Below are 18,424 nucleotides of genomic sequence, written 5' to 3'. Positions count from 1 at the left end.
TCTCTACTAAAAATACAAAAATTAGCCAGGTGTGGTGGCCCATGCCTTTAATCCCAGCTACTCGGGAGGCTGAGGCAGGAGAATTGCTTGAAGCCGGGAGGCGGAGGTTGCAGTGAGCTGAGATTGCACCACTGCACTCCAGCCTGGGGGGCAGAACAAGACCCTGTCTCAATCAGTCAATCAATCAATCAATCAATAAATGGTGTGTGTTAATTACAGAATAAGAATAATGCTCACGCCTGTAATCCCAGCACTTTGGGAGGCCGAGCTGGGTGGATCACGAGGTCAGGAGTTCGAGACGAGCCTGACCAACTGGTGAAATTCCGTCTCTACTAAAAAAATACAAAAAATTACCTGGGCATGGTGGTGGGCACCTGTAATCCCAGCTACTCAGGAGGCTGAGGCAGGGGAATTGCTTGAACCCAGGAGGCAGAGGTTGCAGTGAGATGAGATTGCGTCACTGTATTTCAGCCTGGGCGACAGAGGGAGACTCCGTCTCAAAAAATAATAATAATAATGCTAAATGGCCTATAAGGGTAATTAATTTGTTAAATGTGAATTAAAAGTGATCATTGTGAAGAATTTTTGACAACTTAGGAAAATTTATAGGAATGAGAAAAGCTGAATACAAAATGTTATGTATATGATAATTACAATGCTGTAAAAATTAATGTATGTGTGTGGATAGCAAGGGCTAGAGAATAAAATCAGGAAAACTGAAAATGTTTGATTTGTTAAGCTATTGGGACTTATTATTTTATTTATTTATTTTATTTGTTTTGAGACGGGGTCTTACTCTGTCACCCATGCTGGAGTGCAGTGGTGTGATCTCAGCTCACTGCAACCTCCGCCTCCCGGGTTCAAGTGATTCCCCTGCCTCAGCCTCCCAAGTAGCTGGGATTACAGACATGCACCACCATGCCCAGCTAATTTTTTTATTTTTAGTAGAGATGGGGTTTCACCATGTTGTCCAAGCTGGTCTGGAACTCCTGACCTTGTGATCCGCCTGCCTTGGCTCCCAGAGTGCTGGGATTACAGGTGTAAGCCACCATGCCTGGCTGGTACTTATATTTATTTATTTATTTTTTCTGAAATGGACTGTCACTCTGTCACCCAGGCTGGAGTGCAGTGGTGTGAGCTCTCTGCAAGCTCTGCCTCCCAGGTTCACACCATTCTCCTGCCTCAGCCTCCCAAGTAGCTGGGACTACAGGCGCCCGCCACCATGCCTGGCTAATTTTTTTTTTTTTTTGTATTTTTAGTAAAGATGGGGTTTCACCTGACCTCATAATCTGCCTGTCTTGGCCTCCCAAGGGACTTATTCTTATAAGTTTTAAATTTATATTACAATATTGTGTGCAAGGAAAAGGTTTTTTTTTTTTTTTTTTTTTTTTTTTTTTGCTTTTGGGAGGATTTCTCTGTTTCCCAGGCAGGAGTACAGTGGCACAATCACAGCTCACTGCAGCTTCTACCTCCCAGGCCCAAGTGATCCTCCCTTCTCCTCAGCCTGCCAAGTAGCTTGGTATTACAGGTCCAAGCCACCACGTCTGGCTAATTTTTTTTGTTTTTTGAGAGGGAGTTCGCCCAGGCTGGAGTGCAGTGGCTAGATCTCGGCTCACTGCAACCTCCAGCTCCCAGGTTCAAGTGGTTCTCCTTCCTCAGCATCCTTAGCATCTGGGATTACAGGCACCTGCCACCACATCTGGCTAATTTTTGTATTTTTAGTAGAGACAGTGTTTCACCATGCTGGCCAGGCTGGTCTTGAACTCCTGACCTTAGGTGATCCACCCACCTCAGCCTCCCAAAGTGCTGGGATTACAGACGTGAGCCACCATGCTCGGCCTAATTTTTTTCTTTTTTTCTTTTTTTTTTCTTTTTTGAGACGGAGTCTTGCTCTTGTTGCCCAGGCTGGAGTACAATGATGCGATCTCGGCTCACTGCAACCTACGTCTCCCGGATTCAAGCAATTCTCTTGCCTCAGCCTCCCGAGTAGCTGGGATTACAGGCGTCTGTCACCATGCCCAGCTAATTTTTGTATTTTTAGTAGTGACCGGGTTTCACTGTGTTGGCCAGGGTGGTCTTGAACTCCTGACCTCAGGTGATCCACCCACCTCAGCCTCCCAAAGTGCTGGGATTACAGACGTGAGCCACCATGCCAGGCATAATTTTTTTCTTTTTTTAAATTTTCCGTAGAGACAGGGTTTCACTGTGTTGCCGAGGCTGATCTTGAACTCCTGGCCTCAAGCCGTCCTCCCTCCTTGACCTCCCCAAGTGCTGCAGTTACAGGTGTGAGCCATCATGCCCAGCCTGCAAGGAAAATTTTAATGGTCTACAAAACACAATAAAATAGCTGACAGTGTTACTAGACTGAAACAATGAGGACATGGTGCAGAGAGCAGTAAAGATATTATTGTAATACTTTTAAATATTACAATAGAGTAATACTCTTTTTTTTTTTTTTTTTTTTTGACACGGAGTCTCGCTGTCTCGCCCAGGCTGGAGTGCAGTGGTGCGATCTCAGCTCACTGCAAGCTCTGCCTCTCGGGTTCACGCCATTCACCTGCCTCAGCCTCCTGAGTAGCTGGGACTACAGGCGCGTGCCACCGCCTGGCTAATTTTTTGTATTTTTTAGTAGAGACGGGGTTTCACCATGTTAGCCAGGATGGTCTCCATCTCCTGATCCACCCACCTTGGCCTCCCAAAGTGCTGGGATTACAGGCGTGAGCCACTGCGCCCCGGCCAACAATAGTGTAATACTCAAGTGAGGGGATGAAAAAGAAAAGTTTTTTTTTTTTTTAAATAGAGTTTTACTCTGTAGCTCAGGCCAGAGTGCAGTGGCACGATCTTGGCTCACTGCTGCCTCCACCCTCCGGGTTCAAGTGATTATCCTGCCTCAGCTGGGAGTAGCTGGGATTATAGGCACCCGCCATCATACCCCGCTGATTTTCTTGTATTTTTAGTAGAGACAGGGTTTCGCCATGTTGGCCAGGCTGTTCTCAAACTCCTGACTTCAGGTGATCCACGCGCCTCAGCCTTCCAAAGTGCTGGGATTATAGGTGTGAGCCACCACACCTGACAAGAAAAATTTTAAAGGGTGAAAATCATGGCTGGCTGGTGCAATGGCTCATGCCTTTAATCCCAGCACTTTGGGAAGCTGAGGCGGGTGGATCATGAGGTCAGGAGTTCGAGACCAGCCTGGCCAGCATAGTGAAAACCCTTCTCTTTTTTTTTTTTTTTTTTTTTTTTTTTTTTTTTTTTGAGACGGGGTCTCGCTCTTTCTCCCAGCCCAGAGTGCAGTGGCGCAATCTCGGCTCACTGCAAGCTCTGCCTCCTGGGTTCACGCCATTCTCCTGCCTCAGCCCCCCAAGTAGCTGGGACTACAGGCGCCCGCCACTGCGCCCGGCTAATTTTTTTGTATTTTTAGTAGAGACGGGGTTTCACCGTGTTAACCAGGATGATCTCGATCTCCTGACCTCGTGATCCGCCCGCCTCGGCCTCCCAAAGTGCTGGGATTACAGGCGTGAGCCACCGCGCCCGACCAGTGAAAACCCTTCTCTACTAAAAATACAAAAAATTACCTGGGCATGGTGGTGTATGCCTGTAATCCCAGTTACTTGGGAGGCTGAAGCAGGAGAATTGCTTAAACTCGGGAGGTGGAAGTTACAGTGAACTGAGATGGCAGCACTGCACTCTGGCCTGGGCGACAAGAGTGAGACTCCATCTCCAAAAAAAAAAAAAAAGTTGTCTGTCAGGAATTCCTTCTATAATTTTCACAATTGTCTAATGATGCTTTGCTTTCCTTACCTATGACACGATGAGCAATTTGGGTGATAAAATAGTAGCATATACAGTGTTCATCTTGGGGGTAATAAAGTACAGTCTAGCACTGTAATTTTGAAATAACATGCTTTTTAACAGAGCAGCATCAGAAATGGTGTTTGGAATATGTCAGAATCTCTTTTCTCTGCTACATCTGTTCCTCATATTCCCTAGTTTTGCTGAAAGCAAACCAGGGCATGCTTACCAAACTGCTCTGTGCATGGAGTGCCCTTATTAAACCATGTCCATTAGTGCTACTTTATTGAAGTTTAAGAGAGGTGTTTTTTGTTCTTTTTCACATCAATAGTTCAGTTGAGATCAAACCATCACCAAAATGGGGATACCTAATGACTAGACCCAGAGGTTCATTTCTGAATTCTTGTCTCTGCTCTCAGCTCGTTTCTGACAGGTATTTTTAGCTTTAAGCCTAGTAGGTCCTATCTCTGTTGTCACTTCAAAGGTATCAGGCTCTACCTACCTGCCAGTCAGTTTCATATATTCAGTTTTTGAATAGTCCTGGAACTGCACAAAGCCTTTCAAGTTTCAGCATTTCACCCATCCAACAGGATATTGTGCCCCAATTAGAATTGGCAGTATAAACTCTTTGCCCATACTTTAACCCTTAGCATCATATGGAGTCTGCGAGAACTCTATCTCATTTGCTAGCACATTCTAATTACTTTTTACTTCACCGAATTATATTTAATTAATAGAACATGCTTAGACTCTGGCTATATTTAAATATAACTCAAGGCTGGGTGTGGCTTGTGCCTATAATCCCAGCTACTCAGGAGGCTGAGGCAGGAGGATCACATGAGCCCAAGAATTTGAGGTTGCAGGGTCCTGCCACTGCAGTCTAGCCTGGGTGACAGAGTGAGACTTGACTCTCATATATCATATATTTTCTGGGCACGGTGGCTCACACCTGTAATCCCAGTACTTTGGGAGGGTGAGGCATGCAGATCACTTGAGGTCAGAAGTTCAAGACCAGCCTGGCCAACATGGTGAAACCCTGCCTCTACTAAAAATACAAAAATGAGCCGGGTGTGGTGGCATGTGCCTGTAATCCCAGCTACTCAGGAGGCTGAGGCATGAGAATCGCTTGAACCTGGGAGATGGAGGTTGCAGTGAGCTGAGATCACGCCATTGCACTCTAGCCTGGGCTACAGTGAGACACCATCTCAAAAAAAAAAAAAGTAGAGTAATGCAGTATTTGTCTTTTTGTAACTGAAAATTAGCCTATGCTAATTTTATACTCAGCAGGGGTCTTTTTTTTTTTTTTTTTTTTAACCACCCCCCAAGACAGAGTTTCGCTCTTGTTGCCCAGCTTGGAGTGCAGTGTTGTGATCTCGGCTCACTGCAACCTCCGCCTCCCGGGTTCAGGCGATTTTCCTGATCAGCCTCCCAACTAGCTGGGATTACAGGCGTGCACCACCACGCCCAGCTAATTTTTGTATTTTTAGTAGTGACGGGGTTTCACCTTGTTGGTCAGGCTGGTATCGAACTCCTGAGCTCAGGTGATCCACCCACCCCGGCCTCCCAAAGTGCTGGGATTACAGGCATGAGCCACCGCATGCAGCCCACGGGTCTTAACAGTAGGGTACTGGTGTTACTTTGAGTCTTCTCTGTCAGCTTTTGGAGGTGTCAAAGAAATGACGTTTCAGCTTGTTCTATGAACAGTTATAGATTATGGATCCTTTTGTATCTAAAAGATCACCCCTTGACTTTTTTTTTTCCTTAATGTGCGTGCCACCACATCCAGCTAATTTTTTTGTATTTTTAGTAGAGACAGGGTTTCACCATGTTGGCCAGGCTGGTCTCGAACTCCTGACCTCAGGTGATCCACCTGCTTTGGCCTTTCAAAGTGCTGTGAATCCAGGTGTGAGCCACTGCACCCAGCCTTGACTGACTTTATCTTAGCACTGATACCTTTTTGTGTATCTGAACAGTAGTTCCCACTTTTGGTCTAATGAGGGTACAGTTTATAGTATTTCCAAGACAAAATTCTTCAAGCAATCCTAAACGTAAAAAGAATTACAAATTATTACTACTGTCTGTATATTGCTCTTTTAAATATTGATGCTAAGTCAGATCTTTGGACCTGGAAAGGTCCTCAAGACATCTTCTGGTTCAGTTCCCTGGCCCAAGGCAGCTAAATTATCCCAGCTACTGTTTGAGATAAGCCACGGTCCACAGAGGTAAGGAGACCTGGAGGTAGAAGGGAAGAAGGAGGTTGTGTTGGTGATTGGTAGAAGAGTTGCCCATTCATCCATTTATTCTGTACCTATTGTACTTCTACTATGGGCCAAGCACTTTTTAGGCACTAGAGTCAGCATTGAGCAAACAAACAGAAATCTCTGTCCGTTCTCATGGAAGGGGAAATAGATAAACTAAATAAGTAAATACATGTAATTTGTGAAGTAATAAGTACTGTGCAGAAATATGGAGGGGAAAAGAAGGATGGGGTTTACCATGATTGAGCAGTTGGGAGGTGCAGTTTGAAATGGGATGGACAGGGAAGCTCTCATTCCATTTGAGCAAAGACTTGAAGAGGTTAGGGAATGAATAATGAAGATACTGGGGACAATGTTTCAGGCAGAAGGAAACTCAAATGAACACGCCCTAAGGCAGCAGAACATCCAGTATGCTTGAGGTTGAAAAGCAGGGATGCCAGTGTGGCTGAAGTGGAGTGAATGAGATGGTGAGTAGTAGGAAATGAGGGGCAAGATCATTGGCCTCATTGGTCAGTGTAAGGATTTGGGGATTTTACTCTGAGAAGTCCTCAGAAGGTTTTGAGCAGAAGCGGGGCATGAGCTAACTCTTCCCTTCAAAGGACACTGACTGCTTTTTCAAAAGAAGAGTGTAGGAGGCTAATGGAGAAGCAGGGAAATAGGATGCTGTTACAGTAATGCAGATGAGAGACTGGTTGTGGCTTGGACAGGGAAGTAATGGTGAAGGTTGTGACAGGTAGCCAGATTTGGGGTAGATTTCTGAAGATTAAGTCAACAAAATGTGCTGACACATTGTAAGTGGGAATCCTCAGCAATGCTAAACCCAAAGGACTCTAATTATGGGAATTTTAGAGATCATACGAAACCGATGGGCACAATTCGTCAGTGTACTTGTAAGTTGCTAAACGCAGTGATAAATTGTGCCCATCAGTTTGAATTGTTGAAATATAAGAAGCATGCCTCGGACTTTGGGCTAGTACTCTTACCCTACATATTGAGTGACATTTCATCTTGTTTCCAACACCGTTACATCCTCAGCAGTTTTTTGTGGTTCATAAATATTCTTTGTAACTTTTATTTCATATGTATCATTCTTTGTTCCCAAGTGTCTTTATTTTTCTTCAAGGTAGAAGATGTTGTTAGCCCAAATAAATCGAGATTCTCAGGGAATGACAGAGTTTCCTGGAGGAGGGATGGAGGCGCAACATGTTACCCTGTGCTTGACAGAGGCAGTCACCGTGGCAGGTGAGCAGTTGTGTTTGAAGGGATGCGTTTGAAAATATCATTTATCTTAAAGGAAAAAGAAAATTTACAACTTCCTGATTTAGCAGAAAACACGTAATATAAACCTAGGTCTTTTTATGAGGTGTTTTTTTTTTTTGAAATGGGACGGAGTTTTACTCTTGTTGCCCAGGCTGGAGTGCAATGGCCTGATCTCGGCTCACTGCAACCTCTGCCTCCCAAGTTCAAGCAATTCTCCTGCCTCAGCCTCCCGAGTAGCTGGGATTACAGGCATGTGCCACCACGCCCAGCTAATTTTGTATTTTTAGTAGAGACGGGCTGGCTGGTCTCAAACTCCTGACCTCAGGTAATCAACCTGCTTTGGCCTCCCAAAGTGCTGGGATTACAGGCATGAGCCATTACGCCCAGCCTCTATGTGTATTTTTTTATCTTGGTGTGGATACAGTAGGGCAGGAAATTTTTTTTTCTTTTTCTTTTTCTTTTTTTTTTTTTTTTGAGACAAGGTCTTGCTTTATTGCCCAAGAGGGAGTGCAGTGGTATGATCACAGCTCACTGCAGGCTCAGCCTCCTGGCTTAAGACATGCAGTCACCTCAGCCTCTCAAGTAGCTGAGACTACAGGCACCCACCAGTGTGCCCAGCTAATTATTTTATTTTTAGTAGAGACAGGGTTTCACCATGTTGGCCAGGCTGGTCTCGAACTCCTGGGCTCAAGCCATCCGCCCACCTCAGCCTCCAAAAGTGCTGGGATTACAGGCACGAGCCATTGTTCCCAGCCTGTTTTTTTGGTAAGTGCTGACCTTTTTTTTTTTTTTTTTTTTTTTTTTGAGACGTAGTCTGGCTCTGTCACCCAGGCTGGAGTGCAGTGGCACAATCTCGGCTCACTGCAACCTCTACCTCCTGGGTTCAAGCGATTCTTCTGCCTCAGCCTCCCGCGTAGCTGGGACCACAGGCGCATGCCACCGCGCCTAGCTAATTTTCGTATTTTTAGTAGAGATGGAGTTTCACCACATTGGCCAGGCTGGTCTCGAACTTCTGACCTCATGATCCACTTGCCTTGGCCTCCCAAAGTGCCATGATTACAGGCATGAGCCACCACACCCGGCTGCTAAATATCATTTTGAGTCTGAGTTAAGCAGTCTACCTTTTTTCTGATCTTTATTTAAAAAAAAAAAAAATTAATCAGCATGTCCATATGCTAGCTGTCTAAAAGAAAATATTGATTTTTTTGTAATAGATGGTGACAACTTAGAAAATATGGAAGGCGTAAGCTTGCAAGCAGTAACACTTGCAGATGGTTCTACTGCTTACATACAACACAATTCCAAAGGTATGTGCCTCACATATGGCTGATTGGTTAATACCAGTGATTTATAACCTGTGAGTTGGAGCACCTAGAAGCTATACCACCTTTCCTATCTCTCCTAAAGATGCTGTATTGCATATGATGATTTTAAGTCATTTCAGTTTAATTCTTTTTTTTTTTTTTTTTTTTTTTATAATTTAGAGTAGTCCTTTGAGATATTTGGAAGATACCCTGGGATATAAAAATTAGTGGGAGAGAGGAGAGCAGGGAGTATGTCTGGCCTATTTTCTAGTAAGACTCTTGCTTCTTTACTTGGGGTCATTATTTCATATTTTTACCAAGTATGTGTAAGAGTAAAGACATTTGGGGCCGAGCACGGTGGTTCACGCCTGTAGTCCCAACACTTTGGGAGGCCAAGGCGGGCAGATCACCTGAGGTCGGGAGTTCGAGACCAGCCTGACCAACATGGAGAAACCCTTGTCTCTACTAAAAATACAAAATTAGCTGGGCATGGTAGCTCATGCCTGTAATCCCAGCTATTCAGGAGGCTGAGGCAGGAGAGTCACTTGAACCCGGGAGGCAGAGGTTGCAGTGACCCGAGATCATGCCATTGCACTCTGGCCTGGGCAATAAGAACGAAACTCTTTCTCAAAAAAAAAAAAAAAAAAGACATTTGGTTTTGCTTATCTAGCATTGTCTCTGAATTAGTGTTTGCTTTGCTCCAGGAAACAGCCAAGTCCTCAAAAACTCTTTGTTTCTATGGAAACCTACTGAGCACATGCATACATAAACAGGGGTCTTATAGCCCTCAGGGATGAGAATGACAGATGACCTCACATACGTTGACGTATCTGTCTTCCCAGCTTCAACTCCCCACAGGTCATGGTCACTGATTCTAAGTGACTCGGAAAGGTATAAAGCAGTCCAACTCATGTAGCCTGCTGTGATGAGCCACTCTTCCTCTTGACCTCATCTAATTGAAAATTGCAGGGGAGGAAGGATGGCTGAGGGAGGATTTTCTGCTTTCTGTAGGATCACTGGATGTGTTATTGAATTGCCTCAGAACATTGAGGGAAGAATCAAGATGAACACGAGCTTAAGTTGTGTATGTTTTTATAGTTGATATCATTTTGAAATTGTATAAAGTTTAAAATTTTTGTTTGTGCCAACTCATTGTCTTGAATCTTTTGTTCTAGATGGAAAACTCATAGATGGCCAGGTCATTCAATTGGAAGATGGTTCTGCTGCCTATGTTCAACATGTACCCATACCTAAAAGTAGTAAGTATTTAAGATAACAGCACAGGAAACCATTTTAATTCTCAGCTTTTAGTATTTGCTGCCTGCAGCTCCCTCTTACTACCTAAACTTGGTCTTGATCTCAAGTCCTCCTTCTGTAAAGGGAGATTATAGATGCCACAGAGTGGATCTTAACCAAGACTTTCTCGTTTTTTTTTTTTTTTTGAGACGGAGTCTGGCTCTGTCACCCAGGCTGGAGTGCAGTGGCGCGATCTCGGCTCACTGCAAGCTCCGCCTCCCGGATTCACGCCATTCTCCTGCCTCAGCCTCTCTGAGTAGCTGGGACTACAGGCGCCCGCCACCACGTCCAGCTAATTTTTTGTATTTTTAGTAGAGATGGGGTTTCACTGTGGTCTCGATCTCCTGACCTGGTGATCCGCCCACCTCGGCCTCCCAAAGTGCTGGGATTACAAGCATGAGCCACCATGCCCAGCCGACTTTCTCTTAAAGATAGTGGAAAAGAAGTTACTGGACTGCACTGTGGAGATAAATGAGTAACAGTCCTAAGTGAATGTTTCTGTTTTTTGAGCTGAATCTTACGTGTCTCTCATTTTCTTCATTTTTCCCCTTCTTTCAACTCTCTTTAATACTGGTGTGTATTCCTAAAACCAATATTCTAATATCTTTTTACCTTTAAACACTGACTCAGGGAAGCTTTGCTGAACTTACTTAAATGTTCAAAGACTCATGAAGCAAGTATAGATTGTTACAGTGTGTTAATGGTTTATTGACTCTTGTTGCTAAGTGAGTTAATTGGAATGTGCTAGAAAACATGAGATCTAAATGTAAGCATTGTTCTTGAGCAGGGGACAGTTTGCGTCTAGAGGATGGTCAAGCAGTACAGTTAGAAGATGGTACCACAGCATTTATTCACCATACCTCCAAAGGTAAAATAACTTTGAAAGTATGAATAAAATAAGGGAGAAGTGGGAGTGTGGGGGGAAAGAAGACCTGTGTTTAGCTTCTGAAGTGTTGTCATGGGAAAGAATTGTATTTATTCATTAAAGTACAAGGTGGCAGATTTAAGCATGATTTAAGGAAAAGTTTTCCTACAATTTGAGCTGTCCAGTGACAAGCTGGAACAGCAAACCAAGTGACTGGTCCCTGGAAGACTTAAAGTAGAGGCCACGTTTTGTTTTTTTGGTTGGCTTTTGTTCTAAGAGACAGGGTCTCACTCTGTTGCCAGGCTGGAGTGTGGTGGCACAAGCACAGCTCACTGCAGCCTCAAACTCCTGGGCTCAGGGATCCTCCTGCCTCAGCCTCCTGAATAGCTGGGACTACAGGTACACGCTGCCTCTCCCGGCTAGTTTTTTCATTTTTTGTAGAGACAGGGTCTTACTCTGTTGCTAGGCTAATCTCGAACTCCTGGCCTCAAGCCAGCCTCCCAGAGTGCTGGGATTATAGGCATTAGCTACTGCACCACCCAGCCTTAATTTCATATTTTAAAAGCAGCCTTGGCTACTTTTTTTTTTTTTTTTTTTTTTGAGACAGAGTCTCGCTCTGTCGCCCAGGCTGGAGTGCAGTGGCGCAATCTCGGCTCACTGCAAGCTCCGCCTCCCGGGTTCACGCCATTCTCCTGCCTCAGCCTCTCCGAGTAGCTGGGACTACAGGCGCCCGCCACCACGCCCGGCTAATTTTTTTGTATTTTTATTAGAGACGGGGTTTCACCGTGGTCTCGATCTGCTGACCTCGTGATCCGCCCGTCTCGGCCTCCCAAAGTGCTGGGATTACAAGCGTGAGCCACCGCGCCTGGCCTAGCCTTGGCTACTTTTTAAAATGACTAAGAAGTAAAATCACAATGTAACATTGAAATGGTTAACTTCATATTTTATTCATTTCTGTATTTTAGAGATAAGATCTTACTCAGTTAGGCTAGAGTGCAGTGGTACAATCATAGCTCACTACAGCCCTGAATTCCTGGGCTCAAGGGACTTTCCTGCCTCAGCCTCCTGAGCAGCTAGGACTACACATGTGTGTCACCACAGCCAGCTAATTTTTTAATTTTTATTTTCTGATTAATTTTTTGTTGTTGTTAAATATAGGGTCTTGCTATGTTGCTCAGGCTGGTCTTGAACTCCTGGCCTCAAGCCGTCCTCCTGCTCTGACCTCCCAAAGCAGTGGGGTCACAGACATGAACCACTTTGCCTAACCTATTTCTTCCTCTTAAATACAATTTTTTGGCTGGGCGCAGTGGCTCATGCCTATAATCCTAGCACTTTGGGAGGCCGATCACCTGAGGTCAGGATTTCAAGACCAGCCTGGCCATGCGAAACCCTGTCTCTATTAAAAATACAAAAGTTAGCTAGGTGTGGTGGTGCATGCCTTTAATCCCGGCTACTCGGGAGGCTGAGGCAGGAGAATTGCTTGAACCCAGGAGGTGGAGGTTGCAGTGTAGTTGAGATGGCGCCACTGCACTCCAGCCTGGGCAACAGAGTGAGACTCTGTCTCAAAATATTTATGTGTGTGTGTGTGTGTGTGTGTGTGTGTGTGTGTGTGTGTGTGTGTATATACATATATAAAATTTTTAAAGCAAAGTCCTTTGCCTACTGTGTTTAATTGAAACTAAGTATACAATTTCAAAAATATTTGAAACAAATACAGCAGAATGTTAATGCTTATTACATTTGTTTAAGGGAAGTTCAGGGGTTTGAGGTGGAATGTGTAGGAATGATGAGTACAGCTCTGCAACCAGACTATGTAGATTCAAAACTACTTTTTTTTTGCTGTGTGACATTAAGCAGATTACTTTTCTGTGCTTTAGTTTCATCATCTGTAAAATGAGGATTATAGTAGGTGTCCATATCGTATGTAGGGTTGTTGTGAGGACAGAATGCACAAACATGTAAAGCACTTAGAGTCGTGCTTGTCACATGCTAAATGCTCAATAAATGTTACCTATTGTTACTACTTTAGAGAAAATTTAATTTAATTTATTTATTTATTATTTTGAGACAGTCTGGCTCTGTTGCCAGGCTGGAGTGCAGGGGCACGATCTTGGCTCACTGCAACCTCCGCCTCCTGGTTTCAAGCGATTCTCCCGCCTCAGCCTCCCAAGTAGCTGAGATTACAGGTGCCCGCCACTACGCCCGGCTAATTTTTGTATTTTAGTAGAGACGGGGTTTCACCATGTTGCTCAGTCTGGTCTCGAACTCCTGACATCAGGTGATCCGCCCACCTCAGCCTCCCAAAGTGCTGGGATTACAGGCGGGAGCCACTGCACCCAGCTAGAGAATATTTTATTATAGAATGACATAACACATTTTAGAAAGACTGTTTTGTTGTAAAGCCAAAGGGAGGAATCTTTTTTTTTTTTTTTTTGAGACAGACTCTTGCTCTCTCTCCCGGTCTGGAGTGCAGTGGCGCGATCTTGGCTCACTGCAAGCTCCGCCTCCTGGGTTCACGCCATTCTCCTCCCTCAGCCTCTGGAGTAGCTGGGGACTACAGGCACCCACCACCATGACTGGCTAATTTTTTGTATTTTTTTTAGTAGAGGCGGGGTTTCACCGTGTTGGCCAGGGTGGTCTCGATCTCCTGACCTTGTGATCCACCCGCCTCGGCCTCCCAAACGAAGGGAGGAATATTTAAAAAATTTAAAATACTTAAATTTATAAATAAATTTCTTTAATTACAGTTGGAAAAAAGTAAAGTCTGCACTCCTTCCTTCCTTCCTTCCTTCCTTCCTTCCTTCCTTCCTTCCTCCCTCCCTCCCTCCCTCCCTCCCTCCCTTCCTCCCTTTCTCCCTTCCTCCCTTCCTCCCTTCCCTCCCTTCCTTTTCTTTCTTTTCTTTTCAACAGAGTCTTGCTCTGTCACCAGGCTAGAGTGCAATGGCGCAATCTCAGCTCACTGCAACTTCCACCTCCCGTGTTCAAGTGATTCTCCTGCTTCAGCCTCCCAAGTAGCTGGGACTACAGGCATGCGCCATCATGCCCAGCTATTTTTTTTGTATTTTTAGTAGAGATGGGATTTCACCATGTTGGCTAGGATGGTCTCAATCTCTTGACCTTGTGATCTGCCTGGCTTGGCTTCCCAAAGTGCTGGGATTACAGGCGTGAGCCACCACACAAGGCTGCACTTTTTTCTTTATCAATAAGTGTTAGTCACAGGTTCATTGTAACTGGCTAGATTTATTATTTCACTATCTATATATATATCTCGATATAAAATCACAATTTTATATCCATACCAGTATAGATATAGATATATCTTAGTGTGGACATTTAGAAGGGAAAAAACCACCATGGAGGGACTGTGGAGTCATACTGACATGAGTTCAAATCCTGATTTCTCTACGTATTGGTTTTGACTGTTAATTGTTAGTGTTTTTTCTTTGTTTGTTTTTGTTTTTGTTTTGTTTTTTGAGAGGGACTCTTGCTCTGTCGCCCAGGCTGGAGTGCAGTGGCGCGATCTTGGCTCACTGCAACCTCCGCCTCCCAGGTTCAAGTGAGTCTCCTGCCTCAGCCTCCCCAGTAGCTGGGAATACAGGCGTGTGCCACCATGCCCGGCTAAGTTTTTTGTATTTTTAGTAGAGAGGGTGTTTCATCGTGTTAGCCAGGATGGTTTCAATCTCCTGACCTTGTGATCCACCCGCGTTGGCCTCCCAGAGTCCTGGGATTATAGGCTTGAGCCGCTGCACCCGGCCTGTTAATGTTTTTTAAATTTTCTGATTGCTAAGGAAACTGATGTTACTTCTTCAAACCTGAGTTCCCATTTATACAATGAAGGCAGTAAATATACCTGCCTTACAGAATTATTGTGAAGATTAAATGAAGTAACACATATCAAGTGCGTGGTCCAGTACTCAGAGTAACTACTCAATAAAAGCTCATTTCTCTCTTCCTTTAAATATGTAAATATTTGTCAGATTTTACCTTTAATTTAATGGCATTCTCTTTCACTCTCTCAGATAGTTATGACCAGAGTGCATTACAGGCAGTTCAGCTGGAAGATGGCACCACAGCTTATATCCACCACGCAGTGCAAGTCCCGCAGTCTGACACCATCTTGGCAATTCAGGCTGATGGGACGGTGGCAGGTCTGCACACTGGGGATGCTACAATTGACCCTGACACCATCAGTGCTTTGGAACAGTATGCAGCAAAGGTATAGCATTTCACAAGGTCAAGAATGTCCCAGATATAGCTTCTTTATTTTTCATGAAAAGAAAAGAAAACAAAAAAGTACACCTCATCAAAAAAACCTGGCCAATTTTGGCCGGGCGTGGTGTGATGGCTCACGCCTATAATCCCAGCACTTTGGGAGGCCAAAGTGGGAGGATTGTTTGAGCATAGATACCTGTCTCAAATTCAGAAATTAAAAAAAGAAAAAGACACTAGCAATTCAAAGTCAAAATCAGTCAATATCGAAGAGATGAGCATTTATCTTAAGTGTAGAAAGATTGGAAAAAAAATAAGGGAATGGAGTAAAGGCTTATAGAAGAGAAATGAGTGGCAGGTAATTCACCGAAAGATGTACAAGGTTGAAGGGCTATAAAAGGAATAATAAAATATAAAATGGAACTGCTTATGAATTAAGAAGTAGGAACTATAGATTAGGAAAAGTAGAGTCTCAAGTTTTATATCAAAAGAGCTGACTTTTTCCCCCCTTCATTGAACATGTATCTCTCATATAACTTAAAAGGTTTTATTTCACTTTTGTTAGGGAAATTTTTCTTTTTCTTTACAAACAAAATAAATAGAGACAGGGTCTTGCTCTTTTGTCCAGGCTGGTCTTGAACTCCTGGGCTCAAATGATCCTCCTGCCTCAGCCTCCCAAAGTGCTAGGATTACTGGCGTGAGCCACCATGCCCAGCCTATTATGGAAATTTTCAAATATACACAAAAATAAATGATAATGAAGCCCCATGTACTTTTTTCTTTTTCTTTTTCTTTTTTTTTTTTGCAAGCTTCTCCCTGAACCATGTACTTAACCAGCCCAAACCATTATCAAAATATAAAACGTTTTAAAGCTTTATTTTATTCCTATAGGTGTCCATTGATGGAAGTGAAAGTGTAACAGGTACTGGAATGATTGGAGAAAATGAGCAAGAGAAAAAAATGCAAGTATGTAAAGCTACTTTTTAATATAAAAATCTATCTTAGCATTTCTGCCCTTCTGTGGATGAAAGCAAGAATAGGTAACTCACTACCTCTCTAGGAAAATCTCACCAATTGAGAAAAACAATGTATGTATTGGGCAGCAGCTTTCTCAAACTGCCTGAGGTCCCAGTGTTCATTGGTGGATGCAAAATGATGCTAAAGAAATGGAAGTATCACAGAAATCCAGTTGAAGCTTGTGTGCTGGATTCCAAGGCAGTTTTCTGGACAAGGCAGTTGTGGAGACCAGGTGACTTCCTGACTGCCCCCACCCATGGCATGGCAATTTGTGGATACTTTTTTTGGGACTTCATCATGACTCTTTCTAAATAATCCTCAATGCTTTGCTTTTTATATTTTTAAATTTCTTCTTCCAGCTGATTCCCTCCATATTTTCCTTTTCAACTTCTGAAGGGAGAGTCCAGCCTAGTTAATCTTGGACAAAGCTGTTTATACTTTTTCTACCAGACTGCTTCCTGGTCTGCAGGTGGCCTGTGGGCTGGCTTCCCATGGTTCAAATGTTCACCCTGGGTCCAGTCATTGGCTGCCCCTTACCTAAGTAACAGCCTAGAGCACCAGTGCTTCTAAAAGTTTTGTAGTAAGTACAAAGTAGTCACAGGTGCATTCTTGGGTATCTCCTACAATCAAAAATTCAAAACTTATGTTATTCAAGAATTGTTTTTGTGTTAGGGGGGATGTTCGTGTGGAGGATATGCTTGGAGCTTATATAATCATTGTAGTACATTCCTGCTTTAATGCTGCTCTTTATTTTCTCAGCAATTTTCTCTAATATTTTGTTGACTGTTCCTTTATAGTAGTTTTTTTTTCATTCTTCAGAGTTTTATTATATTTAACTCCTAAAGTTACTACTCAGGGTCACATTTATAACCTTGAGCATTAACATGACCACTTATTGACATTGAGTGATACTGTTAGGGGTTATCAAGAAGATTTTACATTTATACTAATAGTGATAAAATAACAGGAATCACTGAAATCACTTGTAGAAATACGGTTCTGGCCGGGCATGGTGGCTCATGCCTGTAATCCCAGCACTTTGGGAGGCTGAGGCGGGTAGATGACTTGAGGTCAGGAGTTCTAGACCAACTTGGCCAACATGGTGAAACCCTGCCGCTACTAAAAATACAAAAAATTAGCCAGGTGTGGTGGCTAGTGCCTATAATCCTAGCTACTCAGGAGGCTGAGGCAGGAGAATCGCTTGAACCGAGGAGGTGGAGGTTGCAGTGAGCCGAGATTGCGCTGTTGCAGTCCAGCCTGGGCAACAAGAACGAAACTCTCAAAAAAAAAAAAAAAAAAATTATGCTTCTACACATTGCTGAATAGCCAATATTTCTGTTTACCAGCTGAAGTGATGTCACAAAGTGGCAATAGAATAAACACAGTTTTCAGTTCACTAAGCCCATCAGCTTTGATGCTGTGTGATTCTTAGCAAAATTTTCAGGTCTCAATTCATATTCATATTTTGTGAATGAAATGAGACTTTAAGGCAGGTGTAGTGGCTCACACCTGTAATCGCGATACTTTGAGAGGCTGAGGTGGGAAGATTGCTTGAACCCAGAAGTTTGAGACCAGCCTGGGCAACAAAGTGAGACTCCATCTCTACAAAAAATTACAAAATTAGCAAGACATGGTGGTACACATTTGTAGTCACAGCTATTTGGGAGGCAAGGGCAGGAGGATCCCTTGAGCCCGTGGTTTGAAGTTACGGTGAGCTGATTGTGCCACTGCACTCCAGCCTAGGCAACAGAGCAAGACCCTGTTCTCCCCCACCTCCCAAAAAATGAGACTTCAGTATTTTTTGTACAGCTCTATGTCAGATCCACCTAAGTCAACCTCTACTAAGATGCAAACACAGGGTAAATATATGCGGGAGTTATAGGTCAGTGGCTTGGAGTGTTGGAGTGGCCCAGTAAGTTCTCTGTCTTATTGGTAACTGACAACTACATTTTAAAATAATAGAATATTTTAAAGAAAAGCAGTTGTAGGCTGGGCGCGGTGACTCACGCCTGTAATCCTAGCACTTTGGGAGGCCGAGGCCTGTGGATCACCTGAGGTCAGGAGTCTGAGACCAACATGGCCAAACCCCATCTCTACTAAAAATATAAGAATTAGTTGCCGGGCGCGGTGGCTCACGCTTGTAATCCCAGCACTTTGGGAGGCCGAGGCGGGCGGATCACGAGGTCAGGAGATCGAGACCACGGTGAGACCCCATCTCTACTAAAAATACAAAAAATTAGCCGGGCGTGGTGGCGGGCGCCTGTAGTCCCAGCTACTCGGAGAGGCTGAGGCAGGAGAATGGCGTGAACCCGGGAGGCGGAGCTTGCAGTGAGCCGAGATCGCGCCACTGCACTCCAGCCTGGGTGACAGAGCGAGACTCTGTCTCAAAAAAAAAAAAAAAAAAAAAAAAAAAAAAAAAAAAA

At 43.9% G+C, this 18,424-nt stretch overlaps 1 protein-coding gene across 4 annotated transcripts in view; it reads left to right on the top strand.

The window, feature by feature from the left end:
- Positions 1-7,133: 7,133 nt before the first annotated feature.
- Positions 7,134-18,424, top strand: part of ZNF143 (zinc finger protein 143) — a 58,820-nt gene continuing 47,529 nt past the window's right edge. Inside the window, exons 1-6 of one of the 4 annotated variants that reach the window (XM_032166643.2) lie at positions 7,134-7,292; positions 8,525-8,617; positions 9,790-9,873; positions 10,698-10,778; positions 14,795-14,991; positions 15,876-15,950. In XM_032166643.2, the coding sequence (XP_032022534.1) occupies positions 7,181-7,292; positions 8,525-8,617; positions 9,790-9,873; positions 10,698-10,778; positions 14,795-14,991; positions 15,876-15,950 (642 nt within the window). In that variant the 5' untranslated portion in view covers positions 7,134-7,180. Of the gene's footprint in view, positions 7,293-8,524; positions 8,618-9,789; positions 9,874-10,694; positions 10,779-14,794; positions 14,992-15,875; positions 15,951-18,424 lie in introns of all 4 variants that reach the window. The other 3 variants (XM_032166642.2, XM_032166645.2, XM_032166644.2) reach the window with 3 other exon arrangements.

This window comes from Hylobates moloch, unplaced genomic scaffold (genome assembly GCF_009828535.3).
Source record: "Hylobates moloch isolate HMO894 unplaced genomic scaffold, HMol_V3 SCAFFOLD_11, whole genome shotgun sequence".
NCBI classification, from domain to species: Eukaryota; Metazoa; Chordata; class Mammalia; order Primates; family Hylobatidae; genus Hylobates; species Hylobates moloch.
The sequence above is the reverse complement of the archived record's forward strand: the minus strand, read 5'-3'. Positions and strand labels throughout refer to the sequence as shown.